Source organism: Myiozetetes cayanensis, unplaced genomic scaffold (assembly GCF_022539395.1).
Source record: "Myiozetetes cayanensis isolate MyiCay16 unplaced genomic scaffold, myiCay2020 scf9, whole genome shotgun sequence".
In the NCBI taxonomy this organism is placed as follows: domain Eukaryota; kingdom Metazoa; phylum Chordata; class Aves; order Passeriformes; family Tyrannidae; genus Myiozetetes; species Myiozetetes cayanensis.
The window spans coordinates 9,436,439-9,454,442 of NW_026088185.1; the positions used below are offsets into that span (position 1 = coordinate 9,436,439).

Genomic DNA, 18,004 nt, shown 5'->3' on the forward strand with positions numbered 1-18,004 from the left:
CAACTACATGAAATGTTAATAACATGTTTGAGAGCTTTTATTCTTAAAAATATTCACCAACTAACATCCCTCTCCTGAGAAAACAAGAAATGTCTTCAGCTTCCAAAGGAGTACGTGGAAACTGAGGGTACTTCACAGCAGTTATTACAAAGGACTGAAAATCCTGGATTATACCTATGCAGATTAATTTACCTTAACTGTGCCTATAAAAGTTATGGAAATTAAAAGTTTTTTAGACCACATCCTCACAACTAATTTTTTTTACTATTCTTTTGTTTTTAAAATACTTGAAAGTGTTTATAAAAAAAATTAAATCAAAGATATAGGCATGCCTATCGAGGCTGAATATGCCCTTACTTCTCTGTTCTCTGTTGTTAAAAATGTACAATTTCCTCATTTAGAATGATGAAACCACATGTCTTAAAAGAAAGGCTGCTCAGCCCTATTTTAAATCAGTAACAAAACTCTCACCACTGCTCATGGATTTCAAGTGGCAGTAGAGACAAATTTAACAAGAAAACATTCACACACTCTGGTATTACACAGTAGCATAATGGGGGTTTAGGTCCAAGAAGGCATAAATTTGGCTGTTCCTTATATAATTCTTACTCCATGGTAACTTAACATTGTTTTGTACTTTAGGGACTCAAAAGATTGAAATTGGAAATATTTTTAATCCTGAAAGTAAGATAAAAATCAGTTGAAGCCTACAACTGGACCCAACGAGAATTTTACAGAGCTGTTGCACTTTAGCATATTGAATACCAATCCTGAAGTGCTGTGAACCATGAAAAAACAACAGGAAGGGGTCAAACCTTTATGCAGATGAAGCTCTCAAGGTATTTAAATTAGAATGTTTAAGCTCCATTTAGCAGCCTGTGCATTTTACAGGACAGATCACACTTCAGTTGCTAAGGCTGTTGGGAAGATCCATTTCTGTTTATTATGCAGACACTTCATTTAGGTGACTTAAATGTTAGTGTATTACCCACAGTTCATTCCAGGAGAGACTGCAGTTCATGGAGCAACTGCAACACAGCTTTTATAACCAGGGAAGCACTGAATCAACACAAGCCAATACAGTTTGTGGAGCCGTGGTAATGTAGGAAAATAATACCTGACAAAAAAAAATTACAGCCAGAAACAGCATCTCCATAGCATGTAACATTACGGGGTGCAGAGAGGGAACATCTTGGAAAAAGGTGGCACTGTAAGTATCTCTCCAAAATCCTACTGAGGCTAATTTCATTGCACTACACTTGGTCCCAGCACACACAAAATTCCAGTGATCAGAACTGTTTCCACCAGTTCCTGCTATATCTGATTCTGCCAGCTTGAATTGACAGCTCCTTTCTACACGAGTAATTAGGTTCAGAGAACAGCACAATTTTGAAACAAATCAACACATCAGTCCCACTTTCTGAGAAGAGAGTAATTTTAGTGCATGTGAACTGATTCCTTGAGAAGGAAACTAAACCCCATGTGCCACTACAGTTACCCAGGTGCTACCTATGCTCCAGCTCCTGGTGGGGACAAAGACTGTCCTCTGGACAGAACACACATGCAGCAGAGATGTTTGCCTCTAGGGCCCTGACTAAACATAAACATAACACAGTGGAAAATCACAATCCAAAAATGTAACTGATGCCAGGCTCCAAGCACCAACTACTTTGACCTACTGATCCACTCCTTTTGAGACACATTATTTGCTAATGCACACACAGCCACAGCCCCTTGCATGCCAGCCTAGAGCTCTTTCCAGCTCCCTCCTATGAAATATCCTGAACACCACAACAAAAAGTGCATAAAAGAATCTCTTTAGAGGATTTCCTTCTACAAGAATTCCTCATAAACAAAAATTCTCACTCCTTCAGAATTTACTCTGAATTTTCCAGTCTGCAAGCCAGCCACCAGCAAAGGTGAAAACAGGAACCTGTGTGCACATTTATTGTTTAAGAATAATGCATTTCATCCTCTAGTGGGTCACTGTGGAACCAGATCTACGTTAATTAGAATCATGTTTTTACACAGTTCACTGCACAAGAAAAGCAAAGAGGAATCCAAGGTAATTCTCTGCAGTCTTACCTCAACTTTATCTTTAGATTAATTATGCAGTATGCCACAATATGTATCAGAACTGAAAATACGAAGTGGCAAAAGAGCAAGAAACACACAGAAATATTACAACACAGTTCTGACTTACCTATGTGATAAAGTCCTATCCAGTCAGTTGGGTCTACTTCTTCCTTAATATCCCAGAAAATGATGAGGTTCTGAGATTGTCCCAGGGTGTATTCGTACATACTGGCTGTCAAACTAGACCTGCTATCCGAGGTCACTAAATCAGTGTCACTGTTGGCACGCTGCAAGTTCATGTTCTCAGCCATGGTGCCCTGAGAGGCCAAGCTCTGCAGGTTCTCCGGGCTCAGAGTGTACCGGAGCTGTGGGTTGCGACGTCGCACGAAAAGCAGGTGTTCTCGGGCTGAACTGGCCATCTCTTCTCCACTTTTGGTAATTCACGTAAAAAAGTTGTTGTTCAGAGATCTATCATGAAGAAGAAAGAAAGTTTAAAGTGAGATAGGAGGCCACTCAGTCAAATATTGAATGGACAAGCATTAGTGCAAAAATGTTCCCACAGAAGCCTAAAACAGACTGAGTACAAACTTCTTTGTTACTCTACCACTGTGAACAGCTCAGTGTCTGTACATTAAAAAAGAAAGCATGATTCACTTGAAACAAAATTCAGAGTCAGCCACACACCACGAAATAACATTTCTGGGCCAGAAAATAGCATAAAGCAAACCATCCAAGACAATCCATGAAGCAAGAACAGTAACAAAGCTGATTTAAATCTGGCTTTAAGAGTGAAGTAGCCTTAAGGGTGAAGATCATAATGAACTCATCTTCCACCACAAAAATCACAGTGGTACATGATGGATATGATAGTTTCAGCCATACTGTCTATGTACTGTTTGTTCAGCAGGAGCAAAACACTGAAGATATTAAAAAGATTGGACATATTTCAGTAGAAATATGGTATTCCAGATTTATGCTACTATAAAATTGTTTTGCAAGGATTCTGTTTTATAAGGTACAAAGCATAGCTTCTGAGATCCTGTATACCATACAAAAACACATCAAACCATTGACTGGGGTGGTTTAGACTATGGATATATATTCCATTAGCCCATGTCAGTTCATACATGCAGTCAAATTTTGTTGCCATTTTCCATACGTCAGAAAACAGAGGCATTATAAATTCAATAGTTTTCCTCTAGCCCTGAGGAGACCCTTCCCTGAAGTGTCTTCTGTGAAAGTCATGCCAATTATCACACACCATCCATTCAGAAGCAGAACTTGCATCTCATTATCCACAGCTACTGAAAGTACTGTAATTTGAAAATAAGCCCTCACATAACTCACAACTTGAGATAAACCATCAGAAAAGAAAGAATAACAAAATATTAAAACAGAGGGAACAGCTTACAGGAGGGCAGAATCAGGTGATCCTCTTGCCACAGAAGGAATACAAACATTTCCTTATCTAAGCTACAGGACTTGGACCAAAGCTGTTTGCCTTTTTCAAAAGCTGTAGTTTATATTAACTCACTGTTTCTTTATTTTATAGAGGAAATAAAACAGTCCTCATCTGGCAGAACAATTTGCTCAGAAGAAACTGAGTTTTCTGATAATCTGCTTTTCAGTCAAAACTGTGAAAATTATCTTCTGTATTATATTCACCTGGAATGGGAGCCAGGTGAATATTTCCTCCAAAGCCAAACCAAACCAAAGCAGTCCTCCTGCCCAGCAGTAACTTCAGAGCTCACAGGAAAGAAATTGTGTGCTGGGCCTTACACTCTTCACAAAACTTGAAAACAGTTTTTCAGTATTTCTGAACAGTTTGTGGCTAAACCAGTAATGTCAACTATTTCACTACAGTATCTTCTGCGAGAGATGTATGCTGAAGGAAAGATCTCCTTATATATATATAAAAATAACCACATAGAAGAAAAATGGGTGCACAACAATACACAGGTACCTGTGTATTATTCCATGGTTTTCCTCTTGGTGTCAGAGCCTTCAGCTGTCATACAGAGATAGATTTGTTCTCTTAAAATAACCCAAGCATTGTCAAACAGTGCTGTGTGTCACCTGTTCCTGGTTTCAAGCAAGAAAACCTGTAGTGCAGAATTAAGTAGAATCAAGGAGAAGTAAATGAATTGGTTGGCCACTTCCATAGTCTTGTCCTTTTAAACAGACCAACAGTGCACTACTGATATCAATCAAATGTCTGATAATGGGTTTATTGGAGAGAAACCCTTGTCTGCAGAGGTCAAAAGATATTTAATTAATAAAAATAAAAACCAACACTTGCAGATCCCAAGATTGGGAAAGAAAAAAGAATTGGGTTTTTTTAGGTGTCTTTTTAAGTTGTTCTTTAAAAGAAAAGGGCATTTTATATTTTAAGGGTTTTCTTTTCCTATTTATTCCTACTTCCCCACATGAAGCATCTTCGAAACCTGCCTCTTCACTTCCATTTCCTATCACTCATCTGCAATTTTCTTCTCAGTAATATTTCAGTGTATGGACTACATAAAATTCCTCTGGTATTTCTCAGCTTTTCTTAAATGGGAGATGGTTTGAAATATTAAGAACTAACAAAGGGGAAGAAAAAAGTTCAACTCATCCAGCTGTATGCAGTTCATCACATACTGTACATGGTTCAGCACCAAATAATGCAGAAAAGGAAGGAAACAAAAATTCAGTTCAATAATTTTACCTATACAGCAGTGACATGGAGATGACCAGATTTACTTCACGAAGTACACAACACAGTCTGTCCTGACATGAGCAATATTTTGGCTGCATATACAAAGCCTACTATTTCTAGTGTTGGACATCAGCAGGGTTCACTAACTCCTCTCTGTCATGTTCCTGTGCACTCTGTCTCTAACACCAGCGTCTGTGATGAAAAGGAAACTTTGGTATAAAAGGCCTTTTAAAAGTAAGAGTCAGGGAAGTTAAAATCTTGTGTCTCTAAGAGAAGTATCAGCCACTAGATTTGAAAATCCTGGACTGTTTTGAGATCAGAAGGACAAATAAGAAATAGCCACCAACTTCCCTAGAAGTCAGTGAAACAGCCAGGGATCAGCCAGCCCCGCCCTCTTTTTTGTCCTCCTCCTTTTTTTTTACTGTGTGATCTGAGTAACAACACACGGTACATTTAAGTGTTAAATGTCACAGTGAAAGAGTTGTATCACCAAGTCGGGAGGTCCCAATTTGCACCTGAGCCTGTCTGCCACAGCAGCAGCAACACGTGCACCTGCCTGGGTACCACCACGCCCTGCGCCAGGAGATTGGACAAGATTAATTAACAGACCGACAGCGTGCTATTCAGTTTGTTTTCTTCTGTCTCACAACCACAGATTTGTGTTATTTTGAACTACTGTATGTAGTGGTTTTATGGTTCAGTATAATAAATATCTGCAAAATAAATATCATGCAGGAGGACTACAAGCTAAAGACAAAGTTTTAACAGGAGGAATGAAGAAATTTCCTTCAGCTGCAGAGCCGTATGCTCTACCCAGGGCAGCAATGGCATTTGTTGGAACATATTGAAAATTTATATGTGGCAGATGGACAAACTCATCCACGGTTAAGGACACATGAGAACTAACTTGTACTAGCCAGGACTATAGCACAGTTTGAGAGATGAGAACAACCTGAGAAAAATGTCAACTCCTTTGCAATGGCTCATTTTCTTAAGTCCCAATGGTTATCACCCTGCTGAATGACAGACAGCATTACAGTTTATGAAAGTAAAAGTAAACCAATAATATAAATGCTGGGTAACTTGTCTGCTACTACTCGTAACACCAAGTGTCTTGAAGTCATGATTTAAACAACGATCCCAATAAATCATATAACTTAAAGCAACTGAAATCAGTTCACAACCAACAAGTTAAACTCACATGTAAATTAGCTCCTATTATGGAAAAAAAATACCTGTAAAAATTCAGGACTTGTAAGCTTTTAGAGTGTTTTCTAAATTCATGAAATAGGTTGTAAAGGGGCCCTGGTGACAAACAGTACACTGCTATGTAGTATCTCGCAGTAAGCTGGGAGGTTAATTAAGGGTATTTGTAAAGAGATAAATGACACTCATATTGTCACAGGGGAAAAGATGACCGCCATAAAACCCAAGCCATAAGAAGTGATAGCAGGGAAAAAAGAGCCACTACTTTAATTATTTGCAGTCTGGAAACAGGATGAAAACCTTACACAATGCCTTCCTGCCTACAAAAGAAATTATGCATCTGACATTGCATTAACAATTCCCAGTGTCTGTCACTAACAACACAACTAACAGAACACTAACACATACATCCTACCAGAGACTGAAAATAAGAATTATCCTCCCACCTTCAATTCCTGCTAAGCGCCACTGGAACAGCATTTGCATCCAGACTGTACTGTGAGGACAATACTCAGGATCAGCCCTGTTCACCTGCCCTGCCATGAAGGTTTGGCTTATCAGGTTGCATCCAATCACAGAAGCGATTTCACAAAGTATCAGACCAAGCTGGCAAGGCACATTGTTTTGTGATGGCAAGCTGAAATGTGGAAACTGAATCAGAAAGCATGGGGGAAAAAACAGTCACGCAAAGAATCAGCAGATACTAACTCTAGCCAACTATTTCAGATGAAAAGTGAAACCTGCACCAAAGCTGCTTACCCATATCACAGCTTTTTCTTCAGTACTTGACAAGAAGCTTAGAGAGAAATAGGACTGAATTCCTCTTAATCTCTAAGTGGCACGAGTTCAGGATTATTTCTACCTAAATATGCTCCTCAATTACTAATCACAGAGGGACCAGAACTGGGAAATAGTTCCACTTAATATACAAAATACAGATAGGAAAAATCCCCTTGCCCAACCTTCTTCACTAAAGGAGACTGAAAAGAAACGTAAGACTTTTTCATGCACTTAAATATTCAATAGCCTAAAAAAAAAAAAAAAAACAAACACAAAACCAAACATGAATGGAAGTCAGAGTGCCAGCACAGGAATAACCAAAAGAAATCCCACCCCAACATGTACAATAAACCAGCGTTCCCATGCTGCCTTGTTTATCTTACTTATAACAGTGATTCATTTCTTGTTTATGCAGTGATCTTTGATGTGGCTTACGGGTCTTGCTACCAGCCTCTTCCCACAGCGTTTACTGTAAAACAGTTCCACAGGGCTGGCCCTGAGAGCATGACCAGTCACCCTGGACAAGATTTGCGCTCTAAGGGGGTCGCTGGGGGTGTTGCTGGGGAAGTGGCGATTAACCCATTTGACTGGGGGACTGGCTCCATGTCACTGCACTGCAACATCACAGCACCCACAAGAGGAGCAAGGCCAGGAGGTGGGCACTGCAGAAGCCCACAGGCCAAGGCTCAGGAGGGAGAGCCCTTAGGGAATGCTCTGCACCAGGGCGTCTCTGTTGCTGTATGTCAGATGGGCAGGAAGAACAGTCCTGCCCAACTCACCCCCAAACTTCCCCCATTCATAGAATCAGAAAAGACCTTCAAGATCATCCAGCCCAACCATAAACCAAACACTCACAGGTTCACCACTAAACCATATCCCTAAGTCCCATATCTACACATCCTTTAAATAACTCATGGGATGCGGACTCATTTTCCTGGGCAGAGGATTTCAATGTCTGACAACTCTTTTGGTGTAGAAATTTTTCCAAGATCCAAAATAAACCTCCCCTGGGGCAGCTTGAGGCTGTTTCCATTGGGCCTTTCACTTGTTACCTGGGTGAGGAGACTACACCCAACTACCTACAACCTCCTTTCAGACAGTTGTAGACAGCAATGAAATCTCCCCTGAGCCTCCTTTTCTCCAGACTAAACACCCCCAGCTCCTCCCTGTAAGACTTGTGCTCCAGCCCCTTCACCAGCTCCGTTGTTCTCCTTAGGACACATTCTTGGTGTTCTCTCTCAAATGCCACTCCCACATTGAGATAAGCAATCCATGTCATTATACAGGCAGAAGAACACACTGAAAATACACAGAACAGAAAACATGCTGGTTTTCCAATTATACACTGCGTGACATCTCTTTGTTCAGTACGAAGAGAAAACTGACCATCTCTCTCTGAGGTCTACACAGCTGAGAAAAGAATATGCTCCTTGAATAAAGCAAGAATTTCTGGATTTTTCTCCACAAAGAACTCAAAAATAGTGTATTTTCTGAGATAAGGTGGGACTCCAGCACATACACTGTCTTCAAACTTGCAAGAAACTGGCAGAAGCGGAATAGTCAGAATTTACTGGCAGCTGCAAAACCTGCTTATGAAGCTGGGTGATGGTTAACCATATGGCTCACTCATATGCTTAACCTCCCTGCACTTATCCTGCTTTCAGTACTAAAGAGCTTTCAATCTCCTTTGAAGCTGCTGTGTACCCTCTGCCAGCAGGACAGATGGGCCCCTCCCAGTAAAATGCAACAGCTACTTACTCAGCAAGATCATCAGTAACTGATTTTGTCTGAGACAAAGAGATTAACTCGATAGCTCTTTAACTCAATAGCTTCCTTCCAGGCCTGTATTCTAATATTTCAATGACTATTTGGAAACACAGATTTGGTCTGTGAAAAAATAAAAAATAAAATAAATAAAAAAACCCCAACAAAATAATAAAATCAGATAAAGCTGACATGGGGCATCCTTTTCTATACAGACAGAAATAAGAGCAAAGCTCCATCTTTCTGCCCAGATGTCCTTTTCTTGTTATTCCTCCTGGAATATTTCCAAGAATTTCTACTCGTAAGGTTTCCTGCAATCCACGTGATAGAATTTCTCTCAGAAGGTATTTCACTATCTGATCAGTAGGATTCTTCTCTGTTAGCTAACATTCTGGCAGATTCAAGTTAACACAATTGGATGCTCCCTACTCAGTCACACAGATAATGATGAACATCAAAGCAGCCACAGTATTGAAGACCCAAGACAAATCAGCTCTTTGGGATCTCAATTTTTCTCCACCGATAACCAAGTAGAAGGTAATAAGGCCTTTTCACTTACATGACCATGGCTATATCCTAAATCTATAGGATGATTTAGTACATTAATTAATCATCTTGTATCATGTCATGGAAATTTAATTTCATTCCAGTAGATCATGAAGTTCAATATTTCAAATATATAATTACCACTGTATTACGTAAGTGCACAGTTCTGAGCATCAGCATCAGGCAGAAAACTGACGAGATCCTTCAGCTAAAATATATTCATAACTCTTCAATATTGCTACCCAGACTATATGAGTGTTCATTAAGTCTGTGTGTTTTAAATAATTACTTCTACAGGTAGATGATACAAATAAGTCCAGTGATGGCTGTCTTGGAGGAAAAAAGGTGATCATTCCAAACCTAGAGAATTTGTGATTGAATGAAAACCAAAAGACAGATGTCATACACTTGAAAAATCAAATCATTACACTTCTGACACCATTTTTCTTTTAATTACAAGGGTACTTAGGATATATCAGAAAGATTAAAAGGGAAAGATGTCTTTCTTTTTCACCCCAGTTCTTCTAATCTGAATGTTTGACAGTAAATCTGTATTCACTGTTTTTCCTTGAATAGCCAGTTCTGGATATTACTTTTATTTGAGGAGCTCTTGAAAGATATTAAAAATTATTAAAAACTACCATGATAACTGACAAAGGACTTAGACACAGTTGAAGCACTTAAATGTTCTTTAACTTCTTTCCTTTTAAATGGAATAAAATGAAAAGTTAACTTTAATTAATTGGATAGTAACTGTCTTGAAATATAAATTGTTCTTTCCAGAAGCACAAAGAGATAAGTTAAATTCAGAAACACTATTTTTTCTACTGATCTGCTTACTTTCTTCTTTAACAAAGCCCCCTGGACTTTCATAATAGGACAATCACTGGATACTCTCAGAAGCAGCTTAGCCTGAAGTGACGATGATGAAAGAACTTAATAAACTTGTCAGTTTCCAGAAACGAACCTATATGAGCATGATCATTTAACCAGGTTTCCTTTTTAATCCAGAAAATTGCCAAGAAGGTCAAGTGAAGCATCTTGAAAGGCACAGCACTTTGCAGATCTTTGAAGAGAAATGCTTTGACTTCTCCATTCAAACCATCTCCAAAGGAGTGCCAGAATAAATTACGTGTCTGACACTGGGCAGGCTGTCCTAGGTAGCTGGCCTCCTAGGAGAAGAGTCAGAGGCTCCTCCAAAAAGTAATTTAGAGGACTAAAACCACTCTCTCTCTCTTGTTTGTAGAGTAACTGAGCAAAAGAGGACAGAATTTCATCCAGAAGTCCTTTTCCTTTGTTGCCTTGCTCTGAGCCATGCAGGGAGTAAACTGATACTTCAGTCTGCTACCTCCTCCCCTGAACTCACTGCCGGGAAATCACAGCTAGCAACTTCTGGAAAGTCTATTCAGAAGTTTTAAGGTAAAGCTAAAAATTACTGTGCTGAAGTTTGACAAGGAATGTTGCCATATAGCAGAGGCAGGGGGAAAACGAAAGAAAGTGCTCATGCATCCCTAGTCTGCTTTGGACTCAACCTTGGTGACTCAGCTCAGATGTTAAACATCAGCTCAGATTACAAAACCACCATATAATTTAGACTGGCTGAAAATCTACCCTAAGGGAAAAAATCATATAGTTCACCACAAACATATATTTGAGAAAACAGTCTATGTAACACATTATTGGGCCAGATAATAGCTCAGTTAATTCAAAGTGTAACAGAATATCTATTTTAAACCCTTTCAATGGATTTTCATACAGTTCACTTGTAAAGTGAGTCCTATACACTTTTGTATCTACCTGGAAACAAATGCCAATCTCATATTATGCTAACTGTTTGAGTAAGGCTTCCATCTTCCATCCACCAACTGCAACTTCCTCACAGCAGGCAGAAGTTACTGCTCAACCCTGTTAAGAAGGCTACGAGCCTGAGGGGTTTGTGTGTATTTCTGACAGGTCTACACATCCTGCCCAGTAGCCCATCATGCACTGCTGGGCATTCAGTTTTCACAATTTATTGTAGTAATTCTCAAGCTAAAGCTTCAGCATGGGGCCAGCTGGTACTCAGCAGATCTGGCCACCGGTCAAAAGAGTAAAAGGTCATAAATATGCACCTACAGACTGGCGTACATGTACATACACCTATGTACAGCTTGGCATGTCTACAGTTATACCACTTTTTGAGGGTACTTAATGACATACTGTGTTGCCAATGTAGACAAATGTCCCATGTCCCTGCATGCTGTCCCCACAGCTAAGATGGAATCAGCAAGCCCTAAAACATTTCAGGCTAACTCAGCCAGGTGAAATATGGTGTTCCACACTGAGGCCTTGGATAACCTGTCTGCAACCATACTGAAGAGATTATGGAGGGTTCATGTAATCCCTTCTGCTGCAGCTGCCAGGCTGTGAGATCTGTCTGGCCTGCAGATGCACCTTAGTATTGCTCTGCAGACATACAAGAGATGTCCGTTGCCTAAAACTCACCTCTGTCTTTCACGAGAAGTAGCAACATAAGAACTGCACAAAAATTTAAGTTAAACGTACCAGATAAGGTCCTATCCTCCAGACTATTCACATAAGAAATAAAAGTTGACTGGAAATTTTAGAGCAATTTCATAGCCACGAGGCTATCCTCCATGTGTGTTATATAACCCACCCCCCCTTAACCTCCTCCTGGAGTGGTAACTGCTTTAACCAAGTTCATTTATTTCAGTAATCTTACCTGCAGCACCACCACTCAAAGAGTGGAGCTGACAGATGAGGCAGAAACCGAAGGTACAGCCATATAGTCATTAAACCCTGCATATCGTGAACCACGGCCTTGGATAATTCAGGATACAATGTTACTCTGCAAAAACTTTAAAACCAAAATCCCCGCTGCCAGGGTTTGATCTTCAGCGCTCACGACACAGATGTGCTCCTAGCTGCTGCCCATTGGTTGTCCTCAAGAAATCCCCTTGAAGTACTGATGCAGCTGCCCTCAGTTTAGACTTTTGATGCCAGGTCCCACAATCCATCTAAAATATAGCTCCCTTCAAATGTCTACACAAGAGGGACAGAATATAATCACTACGAGAAGCTATTTTGTCACAGAATGTGAAAATGTGAATTAAATTATTCTGTGAATAAACTGTAATATATGCTCATTTCACATGTGTGAAAGCCTGCAGGAACACACCAATGGCAAGAAAAATGGGTAGCTCATTTAACTCTCTTGAAACCCCCCTGTCTTTAGGACTTGCAGAACAGCAGCGGCACCAGCCTGGAGTTCTCCAATTATGCATCTTCTCCCAAGGCTTTTTCACAAGGGTCAGTAAAGACTGAAACACAGAACTTCTACAGAAAAGAACAATTTAGCATTTGTCTGTCCAGGAAAGGAAATAAACAAGTAACCAGAAGAAAGAGTGCAAAGAAAGCTTGACAAACAGCAAAGAAAAGACGTGTTCCTTTGAAAAAAGAAAGGAAATCTGCCAGGCCAAAAAAGCCACAATTGAAAAAGCCATTTATAAAATAATGCACTTGACAGAAGTAGTAGTACAATTATTTACTGCTTACTATGAGAGTAGTTCTACAGATTCATTCCAAGTCTCTGCAATCTGTACCAAAGCAGATACTATTCAATGAGTGTCACATCCATGAATGACAGCTGTATTTTAGTGATACTTAACAGAGCCTGATTCAAGCATTTATTTGTCAGTTATTAAGAGCTGGTATGTGTGTGTATATATAAGATGTAATAAGCATCTATACAAATTTATTTTAATTCAATTTTAAACTGGAAATCCATTCTATGCTGACAGAAATTCTTGGAATGTACAATGAGTATGAATCAACATCCATTGTTTCACCCATTCAAGTCCCAATCCAATACAATCATTCCCATTTTCAAGCCTGTATGAGCTCAGTTTTCTACCACATAAAATTTATTTCACCCACTGAAATGGCACATCTCTCATGCTGAGAGATTCCCATGTTATCAGGAAACACAGGAACACTGTTTCTCTCAGTGGAGCACACCTCTTCAATTCATTATGGTATTTATTCATTTTTGTCACAAGGGGATATTATCAACCTGAAAAAAGGAATTTTTTTGTGTAAAACATATATCTTCTGACTTCAAATTCAAGAATTCTGTAACTGAAACATGCTCTAGACTAAAACTAGAATAAAAAACAGTGCCCACCAGTCCATAGCTAAGTAATTTCCCTGATTCCCCACCTTTTGAAGTTCCAGCCTGGTAAAACTGGCTGTAAAGTGAGGGTGGAAGATGTTTAAAAAAGACTCGGTTGATCTTCTTAAAGAACAAAGTAAAATTAAAACCAAAACCAACCCAAAGCTTTGTGTACCTAAGTTTTATAAATAAACTATAGATACAATCAGTAGATCAGGAAAACAGGAAACAATTATTTTTAAGAACTGACAAATTTTGCTGGAGTGAGTTGAACTGTCCATCAGTGTACACGCAAATCTCCATCCTCCTGCCCCTTTTACCCTTTTGGCATTTTAGTTGGGAATATTTTGCCAGTTGTAATCTCACCACCACCACAAAAAAAGCCTGCATTTCCACAAAGATTTGAGGAGACTCTTTGGCTGAAATAAAGTATCAGAATGTTTTGGCTTGCCTACAGTTTGATGGAGCTTTTTGACTGATAATATACCAGGCAAACAGCGAGCAAAGACATCCCCAAAACTAGGAGGAGGAGGAGGAGAACTGTTGGTCAGGCCAGCTCAAAGGCAATGCAAACACATGAGAACTTGTAGCTAACAGATAAAAATTAAGCCCCAGTCTCATATATACGTTTTTTGAGTTCAAGTTATGGTGCTCAGTGTATTGTTAGAAATATTTCAGAGAATCAAACAGCTATGAATGCAATCTTTGCAGAAACTACAGAGATTGAAAGCCATAAAGATTTCTTCCTCCAGAACACTTATCTGCTCCACATTCTTTAAATTGCTTCCTTATAACACGCAAAGAGTCTAGAATAAGAAAAAAAACCCAAGCTGTTTGTCTATATTAAAAACATACGCTGATCTTCAGCCTAAATAAATCCAAACAGAAAGTCAGTAGGGCTGTATCCAAAGGTGTTGATGATACTGCCCGCTCTACTTACAGGATGCATCACTTTTAATACTCAACACCCTCAGACTCTAAAGCAAACCAGTTCTGATGCTTGTCTTTTACAAACCAGAAAACAGCAACACAAACACATTTCCAAGTCTGATGATTTGTTTTAAAGAAATACAAATTGCAATCTTTTGCCCTAATTCAAGTTGTCCTCAGAAATGCATTTTAGCTCTGAATTTCATGCCTGAACACAGTGACAGAATTCTTATTCACCAGCTGCTTTACTATTTTTTTGAAAACACTATTTAAATAATTTTGAGCAAGCATTTTAACTGGATAATTCAAGAAACTTTTAATTAAAAGAAGTCAGATTGGTATCTAGTTACGCTCTTCTGGACAAATTCTCTTTCACAACTGTGCGAGTCAGATGAATTAATTTACACCAAAAGGTTATTAACAGAAGATGCCTGCATTTGTTGTGGTGCAGCAAGACATCAGTAGGATACTTAGACATATTCTATGCCACACAACTTCCCTCTGCCTAATGCTGAACAGCAGGAGGCAATCGCTGAAGCTGTCAGAGGTGAGGACCACAGCTCAGGGAAACACAGTCCACTCCAGGGAACAGCCTCAACGGACAGAGACACACACTAAATATCAACTAGAAGGGAAGAGGGAAGCAGACAGAAAAAGCTTCTCCTATTTAAACTGCTTTACAGTTTACAATCCAAAATCACACTCAAGAGAAGAGAAAAAAAACTTAAGAGTCCTAAGGAGCACCACTATGACAACAAGGACACTCCAGGGGTGATTCCCATGCGCCACCATCGCCTGCGAGCGTATCCCAGTGCACACTTCTCTGTGACTGGTCTGCGCTCTCGAGATGAGAAAATTCCTTGAGCTCGAATGCAGACCACTCAGGAGTTAGAGATGTCAAAGCTATCACCACCCGTGCTTCCTTGCCTTGTGAGTACACACTACAATTAATTATTTAGCTCAGTGATCACACGCCGTAATTTTTTCTCCTTGCAGGATTATTGCTGCATTAGCTGCTTTCCTCGGTTTCTGCAGTAAATGAAGCAGAAACCCTTCAGAATCTAAATGAACAATTAATGAAAAGACAACAATACAAAGTGGAGTATATAAAGATGAGGCTTATTATGAATTAATACTTTTACTATTAAATATGCATGAGTTTTTAATAAGTAAGGCTAAAAATAGAGACGTGTATCACAGGATTTCTCTGGGCTGTACAATTTTCATTCACCTTCATCCTGCAAAGAAATGGACCATTGCTGAAAGGACTTGCATTTTTACACTGCTATCATTGGCCCTAATTCATCAAGGCATAAAAAAAAACCCCAACATCTGGGATCCTGGCATAAAGGACTCTGAAGACCCCCACTCTTTGCCATAAGTTTTGAAGGAATGTGCAGCAGCCTCACCCATCTCCCAACGGGCACACATCTCTCAGCAGCCCAGTCCCCATCTACAATTTCAGTGTTTAGAAAGAATCCCTTTGTAAGAAGACTCCTGCATGAGGTAACAAACAGCAAGCAGCAGCAGCAGTGACCCACCAGACTTGATAAAAAACCTGAAGTAACTACTTAAATCTTAACCTTTTAATCTTAGCATTTCATTTTTAAGAATAAATGCATTCTCTTCATTCCTTCAGCCCCCCCACCAAGGAAGGAAATCTAAAATTAAGCCAAGTGCAACAAATTTTCTGTTTGGATTTTAGCATGTTAATTTCTAACATCACGTCATGTTACAGACACAAACGAACAAAGGACTTTAATAGACTGTGCTAGTTCTGGCTGAGGGTGCACACATTCAGGAACACAGCACAATTCTATATAAATCCACCCCAGGGCGTAGGTGCTGCAGCACCAGGAAACGGAAGAAGATTGGAATCAGTGTTTATAAATACAGCCAAGAAATCCCAGCACACATACCACCAAATATATAAACAGAAGTTAAGATAATCTCATCTGGAGGCCTAAATTTCCTACACTTATTTATGCTGGGGAATTTTTAATATTTTTTTTTAAGACATTTTGTTTTGCGTGCTCACATTTTTAAAATGACCTTGGGGTATTTGAATCAAAGGAATTGCTTTGACTGAGTTGAGTAAGGAGTTGCTAATGTTATGTGACAAAAGGAAACAAGAACAAAGATATCACAGCATACTGCATCCTAGTATCATCTTAAATTATTCTGAAATCTATTTTAAAAATAATCCTGGTTTGATTTTTAATTTTCTCTGTTTCTCAATGTGCAACAACAAAATGTAATTTAACCCACATTAGATACATTACTAATTAAAAAGCAAAACGAAAACACATTAGAGCAGAGCTAACTGTCAGCTTTTTATGGATAAATAGAGAGTTTTAAATCACATACCTATTACCATTTTAATAGGTTTTTTTTCTGGTGGACAGTAAGAAAGGCGCAATAACACGAGAGCGATTTTCAGTGGAATGTCCTTGGCTTCCTCTTTGTGAAGACAATGTAGAATTTGAGCTTTGCATGAATGTACAGCTACTCACAACTAATAATTCAGTGTAAAATTCACATGACTTACTGGAAACTCAGAATATTACAGGCAAAGCATATTTCTCACTCCTCCCCAGACTCAGTCTTGTAAACACTTAAGATTTATCTTTGCTTTTCCTGTGACACATTGTAGTCGTAATGATCAGAGACACCAATTTTTTTCAGATTCTTTGGAAACAGTTAGTCTTTTACCACAGAACCAGGAAAAAAACCTGACACATTTTGTTATTTTTGGTGCCCTCACTATTCTCAATTGCATTTTGGGCTTCAAATACAACGCTTCACCCCAGCCATCCAGGACCCAGTTGTTCGATATTGCCTGTGTAAATCCCCTGCCCCAATGTCCAAAGAACAGTACAAAATCCTTTGGTTAGCAGAAGAAGAAAAAAAATTGACTGAAAATTGCTATATACAACTTGATCAAAACCCAATGACAAAAAAAAAAAAAAAAAAAAGGAAGAAAACGGGGTGGGGGGAGGGAATAAAAAATAAACTATACTGATTGGTTGGGGTTTTTTCCCATTAAGGGAAGTGTCCCTGCATTGTCCTGAATTTGGAAGTTGACTCCACAGGGTGACCTTCCCAAAAAGTAAGATGCAATGCAGGTTTCTGGTTAGATAATATCACTGCCTCTGTGTCAGGCCTCCACTTGTGCCAAATTACCACCGCCAACCTCTGTTGTAGGTTATTACTAAGCAGAATTAAAGAGAAAACACTAGAAACAAATACCCACATACAGACTGGACTTGATAGCTTGCCAAAGTTGCAATGTCATTAGTTGAAAAGATATGAAGTCTCCTATCAATAGCGCTGGCTAGCTGGTGGTTTTCAATGCAGTTTGAGACTGCTTTCATTCTTTAAAATCTTTAAAATAAATTATATGACTGTATGATTACAGACAAATTACTATTTATTACCACTAAATTGTTTTCTCCCTATGATGCAAGTACAGTAGCTCAATAGTAAAAATTGGCAGTTTCAGGCAACCACCCTTCATCAGGTTCCAGAACAGCACATTGAAGCTGTTTCCTAAACTGCAGCAGCAGCCCAGTCAAGCAGAGGATGTTGTCCTTCACTAACAATCCTACACCACACTGTAATGCACACACAAACCTCAGATTAACATACAAACAAATCTTACAGCATTTGACAACATCAAAAACTCGTGGAGGATGCTGGAGCTGCAAAAGAGTACCAGTTTTTAGAGAGAGCGGTGATACAATAGAAAAAATTATTTTAAAATAATGCTGAACCCTTCAGAAAAATCAAACACCATTAGAAGAAGTAATTAGCTGTTCTTGCTAATTGGTCGCAAC

General features: G+C 39.1%; 1 protein-coding gene across 1 annotated transcript in view; it reads right to left on the reverse strand.

Annotated features, from left to right (window-relative positions):
* Window positions 1-18,004, reverse strand: part of HECW2 (HECT, C2 and WW domain containing E3 ubiquitin protein ligase 2) — a 160,025-nt gene that overhangs the window by 107,521 nt on the left and 34,500 nt on the right. The window contains exon 2 of the mRNA XM_050339770.1: window positions 2,204-2,544. Coding sequence (XP_050195727.1) covers window positions 2,204-2,495 — 292 coding nt within the window. The 5' untranslated portion in view covers window positions 2,496-2,544. The remainder of the gene's footprint in view (window positions 1-2,203; window positions 2,545-18,004) is intronic.